The 17,853-nt window shown below is 43.7% G+C and overlaps 1 protein-coding gene and 2 long non-coding RNA genes across 9 annotated transcripts; 1 reads left to right on the forward strand and 2 right to left on the reverse strand.

Annotated features, from left to right (window-relative positions):
- Nucleotides 1–169: 169 nt before the first annotated feature.
- agfg1a (ArfGAP with FG repeats 1a) lies at nt 170–17,833 on the forward strand. 7 transcript variants are annotated; one of them, XM_030380635.1, is made up of 14 exons: nt 170–499; nt 4,591–4,684; nt 6,569–6,684; nt 7,831–7,993; nt 8,434–8,605; nt 9,606–9,728; nt 10,711–10,782; nt 11,346–11,573; nt 12,162–12,354; nt 12,597–12,679; nt 12,938–13,027; nt 15,537–15,689; nt 16,040–16,134; nt 16,834–17,833. In XM_030380635.1, the coding sequence occupies exons 1-14, from the start codon at nt 333–335 to the stop codon at nt 16,891–16,893; spliced, it is 1,809 nt and encodes a 602-aa protein (XP_030236495.1). In that variant the 5' UTR covers nt 170–332; the 3' UTR covers nt 16,894–17,833. The 7 variants fall into 7 exon arrangements, with proteins under 7 accessions (XP_030236495.1, XP_030236496.1, XP_030236497.1 ...); XM_030380636.1 differs by having other exon boundaries at nt 10,711–10,743; XM_030380637.1 differs by lacking the exon at nt 10,711–10,782.
- On the reverse strand, nt 7,536–9,607 carry LOC115560954 (uncharacterized). The gene is made up of 2 exons (XR_003979865.1): nt 9,473–9,607; nt 7,536–9,024 (listed from the first exon to the last, which is right to left on the reverse strand). It is a non-coding gene; the product is annotated as an uncharacterized LOC115560954 (long non-coding RNA).
- On the reverse strand, nt 12,954–14,848 carry LOC115560953 (uncharacterized). The gene is made up of 3 exons (XR_003979864.1): nt 14,770–14,848; nt 13,196–13,416; nt 12,954–13,058 (listed from the first exon to the last, which is right to left on the reverse strand). It is a non-coding gene; the product is annotated as an uncharacterized LOC115560953 (long non-coding RNA).
- Nucleotides 17,834–17,853: the final 20 nt, after the last annotated feature.

Raw genomic sequence — 17,853 nt, forward strand, 5'->3', positions numbered from 1 at the left:
AATGGTTTTGTGTAGAGGAGACGAAAATAGTAACGTTGCAACTAAAATACAAACTACCTGTCATTGCTTTGGCTAAACCGAAAGTAGTTCATATTGCAATATAAAAGGCTAGTCGTTAGGGGGTGCTATTTTGCCCCCTAAAAAACGATTGAGCACTGTGCAGACCCCCCACCCACTTGACTACACGCCTCAAACGGAAGGCCGCCTTGACAGTCGTAACGAGCTGCCGACTCGGTTTGAACGTGTCGGTAACCGTTAACCAGCAGCATAATTTATTTTAATCGTTTCGGACTCCCACAATCGTGACTGGAGTTATTTCCTTGTCCATAACCATGGCGGCGAGTGCAAAGCGTAAGCAAGAGGAGAAACACCTGAAGATGCTAAGAGAAATGACGAGTTTACCTCCCAATAGAAAGTGCTTTGACTGTGATCAACGCGGCCCAACCTATGCCAACATGACAGTGGGGTCTTTCGTGTGTACCTCCTGCTCTGGCATTCTGTAAGTAGTGTTTCACTGACCTTAGCTAGACATGGCGCACACCACGCTAGCATATTGTGATCTGTTAACTACTCATGGTACCTTAACTTGTGTTAGCCAACTATCGTTAGCTGATAGCCGTAGCCGTTTCCTAAGTTCACGTAAGCTAGTATGACTGGCGAGACTAGCTTGCCTTGACATTGTCTTGATTTGTTGGGTGGGGTACGGAAGGATAGGGTGTCGGTATTTAGCATCTGGTGGTAGCGACCATCCCAAATGCTAGCTAACCTTAGCCGACAGATGCTACCCATTTAACTTATTTGACACTTGCAAGCTAGGGCTTGATGTTTACCAGATAACCTAGATATCTGGACGAGCTAGAAGTTGTCAGAAAACGTTCCTGGTCTTGCATACTTAACTCTCCAAACCAGTTTCTAAACGTCATCTTGTACACACAGACGTCAGAACAATGGGACAATTTGCTCCTGTTTGCAATTGCTTCTTCTCATTCATTATGCATACACTATATTTTTATTGTCAGAAGCCTATGCCACCCAATCAATTGATCTGACTGAATATGATGACCTTATATTACACATTATCAAACACTTGATTCTTTGTGAGTACACATTTTGTTCTCCAGTTGTGTAACATCAATAGCAGGGAGTATGCGATTAGTGGGGCAGTCTGTTTATTATCCTTCAACAAATAAATTCTAACGTTGCTGAAAAACGACTGATCGAAATATCGAAAAGTGTAGTGATGTCTACTCTTGACATCGAATATTGAATGTAGGAAGTCTTACCCGTCTGTCTTAAACCACGTAACCCTAACGTTTTACCATTCTTTGTCTTGCCCTGAGTTAGAGAGGGAAGTTACTTGCTATTCATTTGCTAATTGTTATTCATCAGCTACCGCTTTTAAAGTTAGTCCTTCATTCAGACTGTGATAAAGATGAAGATGTGCGTATATTTATAAAAGTTCAAACACCTAACTTGGTTTCTTCTCAGAAGAAAGGACTACATACAGAATAACTACATAAAATCTCCTTTGTTGGAAAAAGGAGGTGTACATTGTCCTCATAGAGCTGTTTTGGGGTGAAAGTGCCGATGTTCGCTTCATGCTGGAAGCCTGGTGTGATCGCACGTGTAGGAAGTGGCTTGGCACTGCATAAGAACCATGTGATGTTGCGTGTGCAATAGGAAGTGTTAGCGGGGGGCACTGTCCGTTTCTTGTTTGTGTCATACTTGATAGCTTGCATGCATGGTGCAAGCTGATGTTGGCTTAGCTTTTCCCTCTGCCTCCTTTATCTGCCTGCACCTGGCCACAGCAGCTTCAGATATGATTGTTTGCTTACCTTCTGGCCTTCTAATGGGTCACTTAGTGGGAATATTGTGTGATCACACTTTGTAGTTAGTCCCAAAATGAAGGTGTCATTTTTGTCTTAACATTATCAAGCAATGAAGCAGACTTTCTGTCAGACAGACACACACACGTCACAAACACACACACACACACACACACACACACACACACACACACACACACACACACACACACACACACACACACACACACACACACACACACACACACACACACACACACACACACACACACACACTCTAGTTGTAGGGGTTTGAGTAAACACATTCCAAATGAAGGTGGAGGCTTCCCCAGGAGATTCTTTTTGCCGGATTGTTTCTTGTGACAGGAAGTACAACTTCATAGTTCATGTTCCCTTGAATAGGAAGCCTTTTCCTTTTTATAAAGTAGCACAACTGGAACCGAGTAGTAGTCAGGGCGCCTGCCGCCAGCCTCTGTAAATCGATAATTAATCGATAATTAATAATTCTTTAGTTGTGATATTACAAATAATGGTGATAATTCTATAAGGCTATTAGTAGTATAATTATTGTGGTTCATGGTTTTGTAAGCAAATCGACCACATAGTTACCACATACTACCATTTGTATATTAAAGACTCCAATATGATGTTTCAGATACAACCATTGTGTGGATAAGTCCCTATAGGTGACTTGATCTTCACGTTTCTTTCCACACAGAAGCACGTTATATTTCTTTACTGGAAGAATAATCTTCATTTTTTTTGTCAGTGGGTTTAATGGCACTTTAGTGTATTCTTTGAATATTGGTACCATGAGAACGCATCTCTGCAACAGATCTAACATAAGTCTTTTTTGTCTAATCTATTTTATGTTTTTAAGTAGTTTTTTTAAAGTCTTCTCTGTTTGATTGGAAGTTCCCATGCTGACAACTAGTCTTATCCTTGAGCTCTTGCAGTATGCAAATAAACAACGGTGCTCTTCCCCCAAGTTGCTTGGTGTGTAACATAGTGCTGCTTATTTGGGTTTCCTTTTGAGAATTTTTTGTCTGCTACTGTCGGGTATTCACCTTGTGAAGTTTCATAACAGCCATTTCAGTCCGTCAATGTAAAATATCGTTGGTCTGTTTTAATAACTCGCTCCGGCAGGCAGACTGTGCGGTGTTGGAATTCATCCGTGGCCCAAGTACTCAAAAATGCAAACATATTGAGACCTTAAGGGCTTTGGAAATCCTCCCAGTATCTGACCTAGTTTCATGTGTTGTGTGGTGGAAAACTGATCATTCACCTGTCCTCGGGCCCTTGCATGCTTGCATGCACACACACAGTGACACCCTTGGAGGGGGATCATGAAATATACCATAATGTTGTGTTAAGGTTCATATAAATGCAGTGTGGTCGTTTGCTTATTTGACTGTAATGCAAAGTGTTTCGTACCGTTTGTGTAGATTATGACACAGTGCAACAGTCAACAGGCTCGCCGAGGTCCAGCACATGGAAAGGCAAACAGGTGCAGCTGTAAGGCCAACCGCAAGAGGAGTAAATTATTTAGCAACTTCATCTAGTGTTTCATTCCCGATCATGCACAGCTTTTCTTCTGTCACTAAGGAGCTCATGGTTGAAAATAGGTTTAGCATTCCGGACCATATTTTCACATCCAACGCGGTAAGAAGGTGATGGAGGGGTGGGGAGGGTGAATATGGTCTTGGTGTATGATTATTGATTTAAATTTTCAGTTGTAATGGTTTCCATTCTTAATTTTTGTTTGCTAAATAAACACTGGAAGCATGAGCAGCGTAGACAGAATTTTGTTTCCACTATTTACAACAGGCCATGAACTTGTTGCAGTAATAATTGTGTATAAAGTGGGCGCTGGCACTCTTTGCTCAGCCACTGCATGTGTATACTATTTATCTCTTAACCGTTTCAATATCAGCTGGTCCGTCTGGTCTACAACTTTTCCAGTGAGCCCAACCCTACTGCAGCCCAATCCAGACATTATGGCAGCAAACCCTCCCTTCTGATCCCTCACCAGTTTTTCTTTCGGAGTAATTAGTAATGGAGCTGTCAATGGTTCACTCTGGATTGGGGCCTGGTATGCTGTGGGTTGGAGGATTGTGTACACAATGACAGTTCAAATAACCCCAAATAAAATTCAGACAGGTACTTGTTACAAAGTGTGATTATACCACAGTTTGTTTATCAGATCGGCCGGGATAGCCGGTCTGAGGTAGTCTTCGTGCTGGCGGAGGGCTTCCGGAGTAAAGCGGGAGATGGAGATTGTTCGTTTGGGCCTCGGGTCTATATGGCATTAGATGTGACCTTGTCTTAGAAACAAGCGAGGCTTGTGCAGGCTAATGGGTGTCGCGCTATAATTGGTCTTTCTAAATTCAGTGAGCTCTTTTGTCCTTGAGGTGCACTGACAACTCTGCAGCAGCGTATAGCAGTTCGGAGAGAGTTGCACCCACGCGCGTTACACTCATCTATTCCTTTTCTTCTCCCCCCCCCCCCCCCCCCCTTTCATCTTTTATTTCCCCTATCTCCCTCCCTGTCATCGTCAGATCGTTGCTTTTGTCTCGCTCGTCCCAGTTTTCTCACACTAATAACGTCTGCTCGGCATCGCTAATTACCTAACCCAAGCAGAAGGGTCTGGTTCTCATCCAGAGACGACATGAGTTTGATGTGTAATCTTGTCAAATCAAATTAACCCCTGACCCCCTTGTCTCTCTCTCTCTTTCTCTCTCTCTTGCTTCGTATCCATTCTCAGACGAGGCATCAACCCACCTCACAGAGTCAAGTCCATCTCCATGACAACATTCACACAACAGGAAATCGAGTTTCTACAGAAACACGGAAACGAGGTAGGCACGAGTCCACTCTTTTACAACCATCGGCCTTCCATCTGACCAAGGCATGGGGACCCTGTGAAAACAAAGCCTTAGTCGCTGTGTGCATAATTCAATGTTACCCATAGTAACTCTTATCCAGGGCTCAACGCTAAGGTTTTTCTTCCACTTGCCCGGTCGGGCCAGTGGGTCTGAATTCTACTTGCCCAAAGTAAATTTTTACTAGCCCCTATGTAAATAGTTTTTTTTATTAGATGGTTATCAAATCACAACAAAGATTCAAGTAAATTGAAAGTAAGTAGGCCTAAATCCAATAATTCCCCAAGCATTATCCAACGTGGGCAAGGGGAGGGGGCAACATAAGGATAACTTTATAAGGATGCTTTTAATCCTTCACTTGCCCGAGCGGGCAAGCAGGTTGTCATAGTTAGTTGCCCTGAGCCATCGGGCAATCCTTATTGTTGAGCCCTGTATCCTTTCGTTATGTGTTCTAAAAACACAAAGAAAGTGTGCCAAAACTATTGATGATTTATTTCTTTGCTAGTTCAGTTTGTGTTGCACAGCTTTACAGTTTAGAGAACACTATTACTGGCTTTATTATTATTCTGAAAGTCTCTTGCCTACTTACTTGGATGGGCTAGATCTAACATGATTTTAAATCAAGCTTTTAACACTAACATCGATTCAATTATTTATTTATTTTCATGTTTACTTCTTGCCTCTTATTCAGCCTATTTAAACCTTTATGCCATGTCCCACTTTTCAGACCCATGATTTTTGATTGCATTCCTGAAATATTTTGACTAATCTCGTAAAGTGGAATTTATAGGCTGTATGTATGTGTGAATGGGCTGGGAATAGGTTTACAATGTACACAGGGACTTCCATTCAGAGACTGTAGCTGTGTTTGAAATCGTTCCCTATTAACTCACTCACTATTCCCTATATAGTGTTCATGATATAGTGCAATATTTAGGGAACGAACAAACGAGAATTCAGACACTACGCTGAACATTTCTAAACGTCATTTGCGTCAGTAAATGTGCCGGGCAATTGTGTGACGCAGACAAATGCGCTCACATCATGTAACAAACGGGCACTCACAAGGAAAGCTGGAGGTTGTATTGATGTTGAATGTTACATTTCCTTGATCAAGGGTTTTTTAATTAATTTTGAATGTTACATTTTCTGTTAAATCACAAATAAATTGTTGAAATTTCTAAACGAAAGCCGGAGACTCCATCATTAAATGTATTTGTTCCCGCAGTTATTCAGCTTCTTCTCCCCCGGAAGAACACTACCGCATTGCATTGTGGTATACGGGAGTAACATGTAGGGAACATCGTATGTACACTCAAATTTGGGGTATTTTAAGTGCACTATATAGTGCATGAAATTAACAACTGAGAATTCGAACGCCACTACAAAAGGGCGAGCACCCTATATAATGCACTATATCCTTGATGGGGAACGATTTCGAACACAGCTTGTGTCTCTGTTTCGCTTCCATCCATACACTTGTACCCACCATCGACTCAGTCTGGTGTTACTATATACATTCTTTTAGACACAGGTGTGATCAATGCTTCAGATTTACTTAAACCAAATAGTAAGTAAAATGAGCCAAGCTATAATGGATTAGCAAAATGCTAATGAACATCGTCCCGGCTGGAAATGCGGTTCATTTGTGATGCGTCTCTATTGAAAGATCATCTTATAACTTAACCCAAAGGGCTCTAAACGCGTTCTCACACCTTATACTAGCGCTGTCTGTATTCCGTGGCTGCCTGCAGGCTGTCAATGTGGAGGTGATAATCTCATGGGACGGATGCGGTACATGCAAAGAAATCATTAGTAGAAAATCCGCTAACCTGCTCTGCCACCCTGCACTTTCCCTAGGTGTGCAAACATATGTGGCTGGGCCTGTATGACGAACGGGCCACCCCTATTCCAGACTTCAGGGACCCTCAGAAGGTCAAGGAGTTCCTCCAAGAGAAATACGAGAAGAAGAGGTGGTAAGACTCCGTTTTCTTTCTTGATGACAATGCAACAATACTGTGAAGTCATCTTGCTGAGTATCTCGAATCTATGGGACTTTCACAACATCCAATGGCTAACATTAGACAAAATGGGCACTTGAATTCAAATATATTTACAATACTAACAAATCAAAAAAAGCGTCCCCAGACAATATATAAGACACAAATTTGATTAAATTGAAAGGTTTTGGCATAGATTCGGTTGCAGAGTTAGACAAAAAAACTTGCCAGACCTTTGACAGTACATCCCCTTTACTTTGTATTCTTATTTTTTAGTGTTTTACCAAAATAGATTCTCTATGCATTGCCTTCTGACTGGGAACGCCTTGAAGGCATCTCAGTGCCATAAGCCTGGAGCCAGTCACCAGAAACCCTTTTTTAAATTCCCTCAATGTAGGTCACCCAAGTCAAGGCACTGCAAATGTGAGCCTCTTTGTTCTTCAACAAAATAATCTGTATCATTAAGCTGACGTATAGCGTGATAAGCAATTTTTCTAAACATTACTGCTTTATTTGATGAATAAGTAGAACAGCTTCTTTGGAAGAAAGGGAACACTTGGCAGTCATGGGAAGAGGAAGAGCTGAGATGCGGTCTTCCCTATCTTTGGCTTCTTGCGCTGTGTTAAAGCATTGTCACGTTGCCTCATGCTGACAAGGTGAAAAATGTGCAGCCGTCTCATATATTTATATCTATATATTTATAAGGTAGGGTCAATACTTGAAGATGTGATCCTATTTAAGGCTCTTGAGGTTGTAAAAAATAGAAAGGCACAATTACCGTTAAACAAAGAAGCTGTACTATAATAAGAATACATCCATGCACAATATTACTTAGTTGGTCTCTATTGATATATATAATTGTACAGCATGGTAAATATGCATGAGGTACATTTTTAATGATTGCAACCAGCTAAATCAGAGCCACTTAAGACACAAGATACGTTTTATTTTAATATCCTGATATATTGTTATATTATATTATAAATAATGACACTTTATCAGGAAAATCCCAGGAACACATTTTCTTGAGGCACACAGCTCTCTATACAAGTAGCATAGAGGCTTTGAGTTCAAACAAAAAGCTGGCTCTCTGCTGATGTTTTGTGGGATCGGCTTCTCCAGGTACGTCCCCCCTGATCAGGCCAAGGCGGTGGCATCGGTCCACGCCTCCGGCTCCTCCAACAACAGCAGCACCAGCAGCACCCCCGAAGTCCGGCCGCTCAAGTCTTTGCTGGGGGAGTCTGCCCCCTCCCTGCACCTCAACAAGAACACCCCTCCCAATCAGGTACCCAGTTGCCCTATTGATGCATGCATGATGCATTAGGGCCTGAATGGGGGTTTGTTTACGTACAGATTGACAATACATCTCTCCTCTTATCTTATCTGTGGGACAGGCCCATGAATGCATGAAGACGCCATCATTATGTATTTTTCCATTGGGTCACGTGTGACACAGAATACACAACTTCAAGCTCATTTTAAAATAGAGCCTTGTTGATGCTCTTATAAGCTAGAAGTCTTGTAGACCCCTCTGGACATCCATTATCATAACATTTCGGGGGCCACCTAAAGCAACTCAAGCCTGAGCTCATGCACATGTACCATGGCTGGGACTCAAACCCCTAACACTGGCAGTGTTAATGACTTGCTCTACCAGCTGAGATGGAATGGACCACCATGCTAAGTTGCTGCATTTCCTTTGCTTTCTTGTTCGTTTCACTGCAGTCCCCGGTTGTGAGCCGTGCCGCAGCGCACCATCACCACCAGCAGCACTACCACGATAAGAAGTTTGACCTCCTCAGCGACCTTGGCGGAGACATTTTCGCAGCCCCTGCTAATCCGCACGCAGGATCCAGCGCCAACTTCGCTAACTTTGCACATTTCAACAGCCACCCAAGTAAGAATGCATTTAACACGTTCTAGACTTGCTGCTGAAGTGCTTGACTGCAGCCTGAATACAAAAGCGTTTTACACTAAAGCATTAATGATGCTGCTCCTCATGTTGAAGAGTCTACCCACTGCCACGGGATTGAGCTTGTCCATTAAAGTTGGAGATTAAGGGCAACAACAAAGACTTCCTTTACGTTCTTGTCCAGTGATGATCCATTAGCTGTCTTCTTTTTATTCCCCATAAGCTTAATTCCCACACAACGCTTCTTCTGTGAGGAGGCTTATACCCTCGCCGAACTCGCAAAATATTCAAAAGATGACTATAGGTTTTGAGCTTCTAGATGATGTATAATCCATGTCGCCGTGTTGAATGTCTTCTGGATATTAGAAGCGTCTCCCTCGGGAAAGAGGCTGGCCCGCATTCTGCTGATGATGACATAAGGCAATTGAGACAAAAAACATCCTCATAACGCCGGAAAAATCTTTGAACCTATTCTACCTTATTAGATTTCAGTTGATAGCAGCCCTGCAAACCGCTAGTTAGTATGGATTGTTGCCATGCATTATCGGACCCTGAGGGTATACATCTCTATTTACTGCGTTTCTGTGGCGACTAATGCTCCAAACATAAAGCTGTCATATTCCTTCCCTCGGGGATCGTGACCTCTCATTTCCTCTACAGTAGTAATCAACCACTCTTCTTGATGCAATGAGCTAACACTCTCTCACACACACACGCACACACACACTTCCAGTTGCTACCACGAGATGGGCCACCTCATCGGCCTCTCTCCAGAATCGAACATGGCAGCCATGTTGTGTTTTGTCATTGGCACGGGTCACTCTGATTCACTCGGGTTCATATTTAGCTCACCCCTCCATCCATCCTCCTCACATGTCCGGGAGGCCCCACAGGTCATTACGTGTGCTCATCACGTGATATCATCTCATTGTTTTCTGTTGTCGTCTGTGTCCGTCTTCACCCTCATCCTCACACCTGCTCCCAGCGGCTCAGAACGCCACGGCCAACGCAGATTTTGCAAACTTCGACGCGTTCAGTGGCACGTCTGGTGGCTCCGGGGGTGCTTTCAACAGTGCTCCACCAGCTTCGTTCCAACCCACAAACACAGGTAGAGGCGACCAACCACATCACACCGCTAGACCACACACGTGCATACTGCACACGGGTTAATTGGCCTCATCATGCTACATCTGAACACACTCGCTCACTCACATACAGTGTGTGCAGCACAGTAGACCGGATACTGTAACACGTGTTCATTTTTTCTGCAATTCGCTTCTTGAAAGACATTTCACCCCTTGAAATGTGTTTCTTGAAAACATTGGTCATGATTGTTGTCACTCTTTTCCCCATATTGTGTCCCTCACAGTAGACTGGCCTCGTAGGGTCATGGTGCCATTTAAGTACAACACCTACCCTGGCCTCTCTCTGAGGCGTCATCCTACTGTCCTACTGCAGTATGTTCTGCTGCTGTCCTGCAGCGAATGCTGCAGCATGCGCAGCATCTCCTCCATCCCAATACCCTCTCACTGTCCACTTCCATCTCATTCCCGTGACTTGAAGTTTCAACCACAATTTTAAGTAATGCACACATGCCCACCGCCTAGCCACCGCTGTACCACGGTTATGGTCGCATACCACAGTGCCCTCCCCCTGATGGAGGTGGTCTACCTCGATGGCTATTGGCTGCCAGGTGTCCTGATGGTGTTCTATTGGTTTATGAATAAAGCTCAACTGGCTCTCTCTCTGTCTCTTTCTCTTTCTCTCTTGCCGTCTCTCTTTTTCTCTCGTTCTGTACCATAATCCCTATCTCGTGCACACTGACTTGGCTGCTGGGCTGTCACCCTTTTTCTATTATTATTATTATTATTTCATTTATGTATTTATTTGTCTGTCGATTTTCTGGGGATCATGTTCTCCTGTTGCTCTTATCACAGTTGCTTTGCTTTTGCTCAACGCCATGTTATATTGTTTATACTTTGGTTTCTTTCTTTATCCCTGTTTTTTCCACCTTGTCTCCACACTGCTCATTCTCCACCCATTTCTTCCTCCCCCCCCCCCCCCCCCATATCCCCCTTTTGGTCGCTCAGCGTTCACTGTCCTTTCATCCAGCCACAGTATGGGTGAGTTTGCCAGCACTCCGCCTCCTGTGGTTGCGCACAGTAAGTGTTTTATCACTGGACTCTCGCTCTCCCTCTCTTTTCTTTCTGTCTCTGCTGCTTTCTGCCCCTTCTCCCCCACCTCTGTGTGCTAGCCGGCAGTATCCTCTCTTTTGGCTCTCTGCGGTCTTCTTAGGTCTGCATGTGTCCGTTTAGTTGCCTGACTGGACTACTTAACTTACTACTGCGTCGGTAGCAGCGGTGAAGACGGAATGTTTCCATTAAACTAGTAGTAATCCAGAAGCACACTAACCATTGATTGGAGGTTATAGTGTCAATGGAACCGCATTAGGGAAGACTTGCTAGCCTAACACATTTTGAACAACACTGCAATGCACCGTCTTTACTCTGATGGAGCTGTTGATGCTTCCAGGCCCAGAGTGCCCCCCCCCCTCCACCGCCCTCCCCTACCCCAGCTTAAGAACACCCTGCTGTCGTTGAACTCCCCCCACTGCCCTCTTCCTTTTAAACCACCACAGCCAGAGCCTGTATCATGTGATGCTGCTGTTCACCAGCAGCCCAGCCCACTGCCGTCTGACCTCACCATCTCTCTCTTTCTCACGCAGGTAGCGCCTCAGGGGGACTAGCGAGCACCAATTTTGCAAATTTTGACCACTTCCCCACGTCCTGTAGTGCTGACTTTGGGACCTTCAGTTCCTCCGCCTCCTCCTCCCAGGGTCACTCCGCAGCGTCAGCCAGAGAGCCCCTAGAAGGCTCTAGCGCCCCTGCCGATAGATATGCTGCCTTGGCCCACCTGGATAGCGACTTGTGTAGCTCCACCGATACGGAGCAAGGTAAACTTCTCCTGCCCGGGCCTTCGCTGTGGCAGAGGTTCAGGGCTGGGTAGGATATGTAGAACAGGGAATAGTTGATGATGTTGTTATTGTTGTATACTAATTCTGCAATTAGAGAAGAGATTTTTCACTAATTTCATTGCAATCTTCATTTACCAGACCTATTTGCGGAATCACTGCTCTGTCATTGTTATGTTGGCAACATACATGGTCTTTCTCTTACACAGACCTTGATTAATTATGTACATGATTAATAAGTGTCACCTCACTTCCTTTTACCTTGGTATGAACGAACAGTGGTTTGTCTGTTTATTTATGGAGCTGTACATTCAACTAGTATCACCGCCGACAACCGTGGCATCAGCGCTTGTAACTCAGCCTGTGTATTTAAATGTCCTGCCTGCCTAAGAGAACGGACGCAAACATTTCTAACGGCTAAACATTCCTTCTCTCGTCATTTTCCTATAGGTTGAATGTGTGGCATCTGAATTCCTCTATCCATCTAACCCAAACCGTTTCCCTATGTACACACATGCTGTTTTAAAAGGACGTCTGCTCATCTTGGCCCTTGTGTGTTTGCATCCTTAGGGAGCGGCATCGCTGGCGGGGTGAGCAACGCCGCCCCCGGTGGGGGGGCCCCTGGAGCTGGCGCCGGGCCCCCAGGCCAGGCCCCCGCGTTGATGGGCGGGGACCGCTACGCTGCCCTAGCTGCGCTGGACACGGTCTTCAGCCCCCCGGCCCCAGCCACCAGCGTTTACAACCCCACCAGCACTTCACAAGGGTGAGCAGGGGCGGCGGACGCCAACGCAGTGGTCCTACGGTGTTTGAAGACCCCACCTTTAGACCGTCTACAGCTATCTCAGTCACACAAATGAACAATGCGTCATGTGTTTTTATAATGTTAAAGATGATTGTCATCATAAACACTTAAAACACATGACACCCTCTCTGGACATTGTTTGCTGTCCCAGTTAGCCTTTTATGTTTTATCATTTCTTTCGTTCTTTATCTTCCATGTTGCAGGGGCATGTATGGTTCGGGGACAGCGGTGTCGTCCACCCAAGCACAACAGGGCCTACCAAACATGGGACAAGGCTTTGGGCCAAGTAAGTATAACACTGCTCAGTCCCCTCTTGGAAAACCTCTTCTCCAAGTTCCCCAAGATGGGACAACTTTCCACTTTCAGGTCAGTTGAGAATAATAGTCTTGCCTGTTTGTATTGCGTCATGGTTACTTACACAGTCAACAGGGATCGTAGGAGACATCATACAGTAGAGTACACACACTGAGCTAGCCATGCCCGGAGGTGGTTACCGAGTCCAGAGACTCCATCTTTGATTGTGTGCGTTGGGTTGCCTCCACAGCTCCGACTAACCCGTTTGCCGCTGCCCCCCCGGCTGCCGCCACCAACCCCTTCCAGAGCAACGGGAGAGCAGCCGCAGTAGCAGCCGCAGGTACGTCCTCGTGGATCACATGACACAGGGTCTGAAAGGGGGTCGAAATCCAAAGAAAGGTTTGAAAACGAATGAAAAAATTATAAATGGATTTACAGAATTGTGTAATTACAAAGAACCCAAGTGAACACCCTATTTATAGCAGTTGAATGATCAGTGGCACATTACCTTCCTCCTCCACGACATGAAACAGACTTTCCGGCAACAGCAGCAAATTACCAGCGAGACAGTATCAAGGCCTAGAACTGAGAATGTATTCATATGAGACCGCTGCAGCAGCCTAACCGGATTACACCCAACCACCCACCATACAATTGACTGTTCCAGCAGCAGAGGAAAGAAAGATGTCCTGTTTAGCCATCTTTAGTGGGTGCACGCTTATGTAGAACCTGTAATGAAAAAATAATATTTTTTAGTATAAAAATACTTTTTAGTATAAAAACTAATAGTATACAATTTTTATTTTGTCATTCAATCGATTCCACAATTGCCGGAATGGGCGGAGGTGTTTCTCACATGGAAGTTTCTCTCGGTTCAGAAAGCCAGCATAAAAACGTTGGGAAGAGAAGAAATGTTTAAGCAAGGGTAGGCAATTTGGATAAACCAGCGAGTAAGCACGATTTTTAAAGTATCCAATCCAAAATAAATAAATAAAATGCCCTCCCTTCAGGCCATCTTCCAAAGTCACACACTCACCTAGTTCTAGCAATACGTCAGCCTACCCTTGTGAAAGAATCCCAGTCATATGCAATTAGTGCACGGGCAGGTGGTAGTTAGGTAGACACCGGTAGGCCATAACATAATTTCATTAGTGCCGAATTAAATGGTAGGATGGGCTTTCTTTTTTTTCTGATTGTCCATTATAAATATGACAAAGTGCTCTTAAAATAATAGGTAGGCCCTAGCTTTAATGTTTTTTCTTAATTGATCCCGCAATGCTCCCCAGGCATGATGGGTGTTTACCCTGGGCAGGGTTTGGCCCCAGCACCTTTTGGTAGGTCCCCCCCCATACTGTGTGTTGATCTTCTCTCCACTGCTGTCCTCTAGCTTGCTGTGGTAGTGTTTCCTCTTACCCCACTCCCACGCCCCCAAAGTTCACCCAGATGGACAATGTTTTGACAGGTTACCAGAATCACACAAAACTGCTGAGGTAGGATCACTGAGGGTGGCGTGATTAGTGTTATTGTGTATTTTATTAACAACATGCGCAAAAGAATGGACCAGAAGCTCCAAGTGTTCCTCCTGCTTACAAGTAGGAACTAGTTAGACAAGGAGAAAGACGTGGTTCAGATTGGTCCGTTCATGTTTGCTTACACTAAACAACAAAGCTTTAAATTACTACTTGTTTAAGTATTTCCAATTTCACAAGAACATCTGGCATCTTCGATGTCGTTTTTTATTCTGCAAATTCAATATATTTTGTTAGACAACCAGTAATAATAAGTGGTCAAACACTGCAGTTGGTCTTGGTGCTATGGAAAAATAGATCTACACAATATTGGTATAACTTATGTATGCTAAACATACTGTATTTTTTTAAAATGTATATAAAATAGTATATTGTAGTTTATAGATATGCAATACAAGAACATTGCAATAGTTTGAACAATGATATAGGCTTCTCGCTGAGCACTATATTGCAGTGTATTAATATTTTATTTCTTAGCTTATGTCCTGACCTATTTCCTTTTACTTTTTGCGTGTAGTCCCAATTTTATTTGACAACAAAATTGCATATTTACCAGAATGTGCAGAAGTGAAACGGGCCAAATACGCCTACGCATGTAGTTCTGTGCCTCCTTCCTCATTGGCACATCAATGTGTGGAAATCTAAAACTGCTGGCTACAGATACCGCCCCTTTCTCGGCCCTGCCCTGCTTATCTAACTGCAATGCACTGAGCTCTGCCCGACCACCCATGCTATCCTGTAGGAAAAAACCTGAACCACAGGTGGTGCACTTGGATTTTGTGTTCTGCTGATGCTGCTCTTGATAGCCCCGGTCTGTGTGGAGTAGACTTGTTGAATTGTCTTGTAATGGCATATGTAGTAAAGAATATGGCTGTGTGATGGTGCTTCTTAAACATGATGGGGTTTACCAGACCTTGTTAGATGTATCTTGATTGGATGTTTTGAGTCAGATTTCAGTTCCACTTGGCATTACCATGCGTCTCAACAAGAATCTTAAATGACCTGTCGGGATTAGACCTTTTCTTCTGAACGTGCAATATAATAACGGTGTACAAGGTTGTTCCATTGTTGCCAGTGCAGAACTTAATTCTGACAAACAGCAGACGTGCCAACTATCTACAAATGTGACCTTAAAGAACAAATACCAGACAGATGTTTATGCTACACATACAATGAGATCCCCCCACCCTACTTCAGATCCTAAGACGCCTTAGAAAGACCGGACACATTTAAATGCCAAGTGTAAACAGGGTGTTTGTTTATTAGGCATGCATTGGTAATTTGTTGATCCTCAGTCCCTCCTCTCCCTCTGTGTTGCAGCATCTTTCGGTACGGGCTCCCTGAGCATGCCGTCTGGGTTTGGAAACTCCTCGGCCTACAACCTGCCCACCAGCTTCAGTGGAACCTTTCAACAGCAGTTCCCTGGCCAGCCCCCCTTCCCCCAGCCTCAGGCATACGCCCAGCAGCCTAATGGTGGGTGCTGTGGACTGCCTCGACTGCCCATATGGACTCATTATATATGGACTCATTATTTGACGTATTCAATTCTGCTTTCATATTTTGACTGCACATTTAGGGGATGGTGTTTGATTAATGTTTAATAATTGTATGGTATTTAGATTAAAATGTAATACATTTTCTCAACCCATTCATGAGTTAGTATTTGAAGTGTTGCAATCATATTTAAGAATTATATTTCACACATTTGTATTGGTCAAGGATCGAATTATGCTAAATAAAAAATAGTCAACAAATATTGGACCATAGAAGGTAAAAGCCTGTAGCCCATCCCCTCCAGTGTGACATGTTCACTGTTTTCTCAGGTGGGGGCTTTGCAGCCTTTGGTCAGGTTAAACCTGTCCCAACGCCCTATGGCCATGCGATGGCTGCCCCTGGGGTCTCCAGTAACCCCTTCCTGGTGAGTACGAAGGAGCCGGCGTGTTTCATGCCCCCTTTTTCATTTTCTTTGTGATGGTTTGATGTGCAGAATGGAAATATAATAAGAGCTTTTTGTTTGTTTGTGTTTTTATTAGTGAAATATACCATGGAAATAAGAATATCTTTGTTTTAGTTAGCTACAAATTAGCCTGTTGAAGGGAGGGATTCTGCCATAGTTGAACAGTAGCCCAGAATGGATTAATGGCTCTAGAGAGAAGGCGTTTTATGAATAAAATCAAACGTGTGTGTGTGTGTGTGTGTGTGTGTGTGTGTGTGTGTGTGTGTGTGTGTGTGTGTGTGTGTGTGTGTGTGTGTGTGTGTGTGTGTGTGTGTGTGTGTGTGTGTGTGTGTGTGTGGCCAGACTGCTATTGAGATGAATGATCAATACATTTAACAGATAGTGTTAATTATTATCAATATTATATCAAGGCATGTGTATATACAGTTCCATGATTCATCCTTTTGGGTAGAGTCTGACGTTTGGTGCTTTCAGGTGAAGCAAGCGACCCAATCACTATATACCACTGATGATAGCTTTGAATCTGTAAAACTCTTACTAGAAAACTAACTAGAAACTAACAGATGCGTTTCTAGTTTTCGAGAAACGTAACAAATCAAATGCATATTTATTCGACCACTTTCTCCAGCACTCACACTATTGTTGTCGTCCCCCTTTCAGGCCGGTGCCCCAGCTGCACAGTACCCGGCCGGAGGCTCCTCCACCAACCCCTTCTTATAGCGCGCCAGCCAGCCGCACTACAGGGGCCCCAACCAGCGCGCTCGCACCTCTTGCACTGTTTTGTTTCACCAGTAGCTTTTAAGGGTAAGAAAAAGCAACAAAAAAAAAACTATGTTTGTAAGAACGTGTATTTTTTATTTTCATTTGGGAAAAACAAACAAGCAATCGCAGACAAGACAAGAAAAGAACGTCTCCTAGCAACAGAATTGCGACAAAGATGAACAGAAGTATGTGATTGTGTTCAGAGGAAGAGGTGTGCTCCTCTCCGTGCCTCTGTTAAAACCTGTGAACTGGCCTGTACTGAGCCACAATGTATATTCAAACTGGCTGATAAGTTATTGCAAATATCCTATTCATTATGCTGCAAACGTGTACAGATCTCTCTCTCGCTCGCGCTCTCTGAAATATTTAGCTCTCTGCATATCAGTATTTGTATCTTGCACCCACTCAAAATGTTGTTTAAGCAAACTGTTCACTTGGAGAGTCGATAGATGCTGCCATTTAGCAAGTTGTTTTGTGCAGTATGGTTTACAGTGACCTTGTTAACCGAGGTCCAGAAATGCTTTTGAGTGCGGTGCTAATTGCTGCATCAGGTAAGGGCTGGTCTCTCCTCCCCTTTGTTGTCCTCAACCCCTTCCTTTTAAAGGCACAGGCTCAAAAAATATCAGTTAGGGCTAAGACATTTTATGACATGGAAGTCATATTACAAAAAAACAAAAAAACAATCCTAAATGTTTAGGGGGGGTGAAAACCTGCATGGTTTACCATAATGGTGTCCCAGCCCCACTTGCACCAGGTGTTAGAATATTTTAATTTAATGTGTAAATATATATATTAAAAATAATTTTAACTAATAAGGTGACCAAACCTTTAATTTGCATTGCATTGTACATGTTCACCTGTGAAAATGTCCTTTTTTTTTGTATAAAAACAATTTATATTAATTGTCTTGTAGTCAAT

This window comes from Gadus morhua, chromosome 16 (genome assembly GCF_902167405.1).
Source record: "Gadus morhua chromosome 16, gadMor3.0, whole genome shotgun sequence".
Taxonomy (NCBI): Eukaryota; Metazoa; Chordata; class Actinopteri; order Gadiformes; family Gadidae; genus Gadus; species Gadus morhua.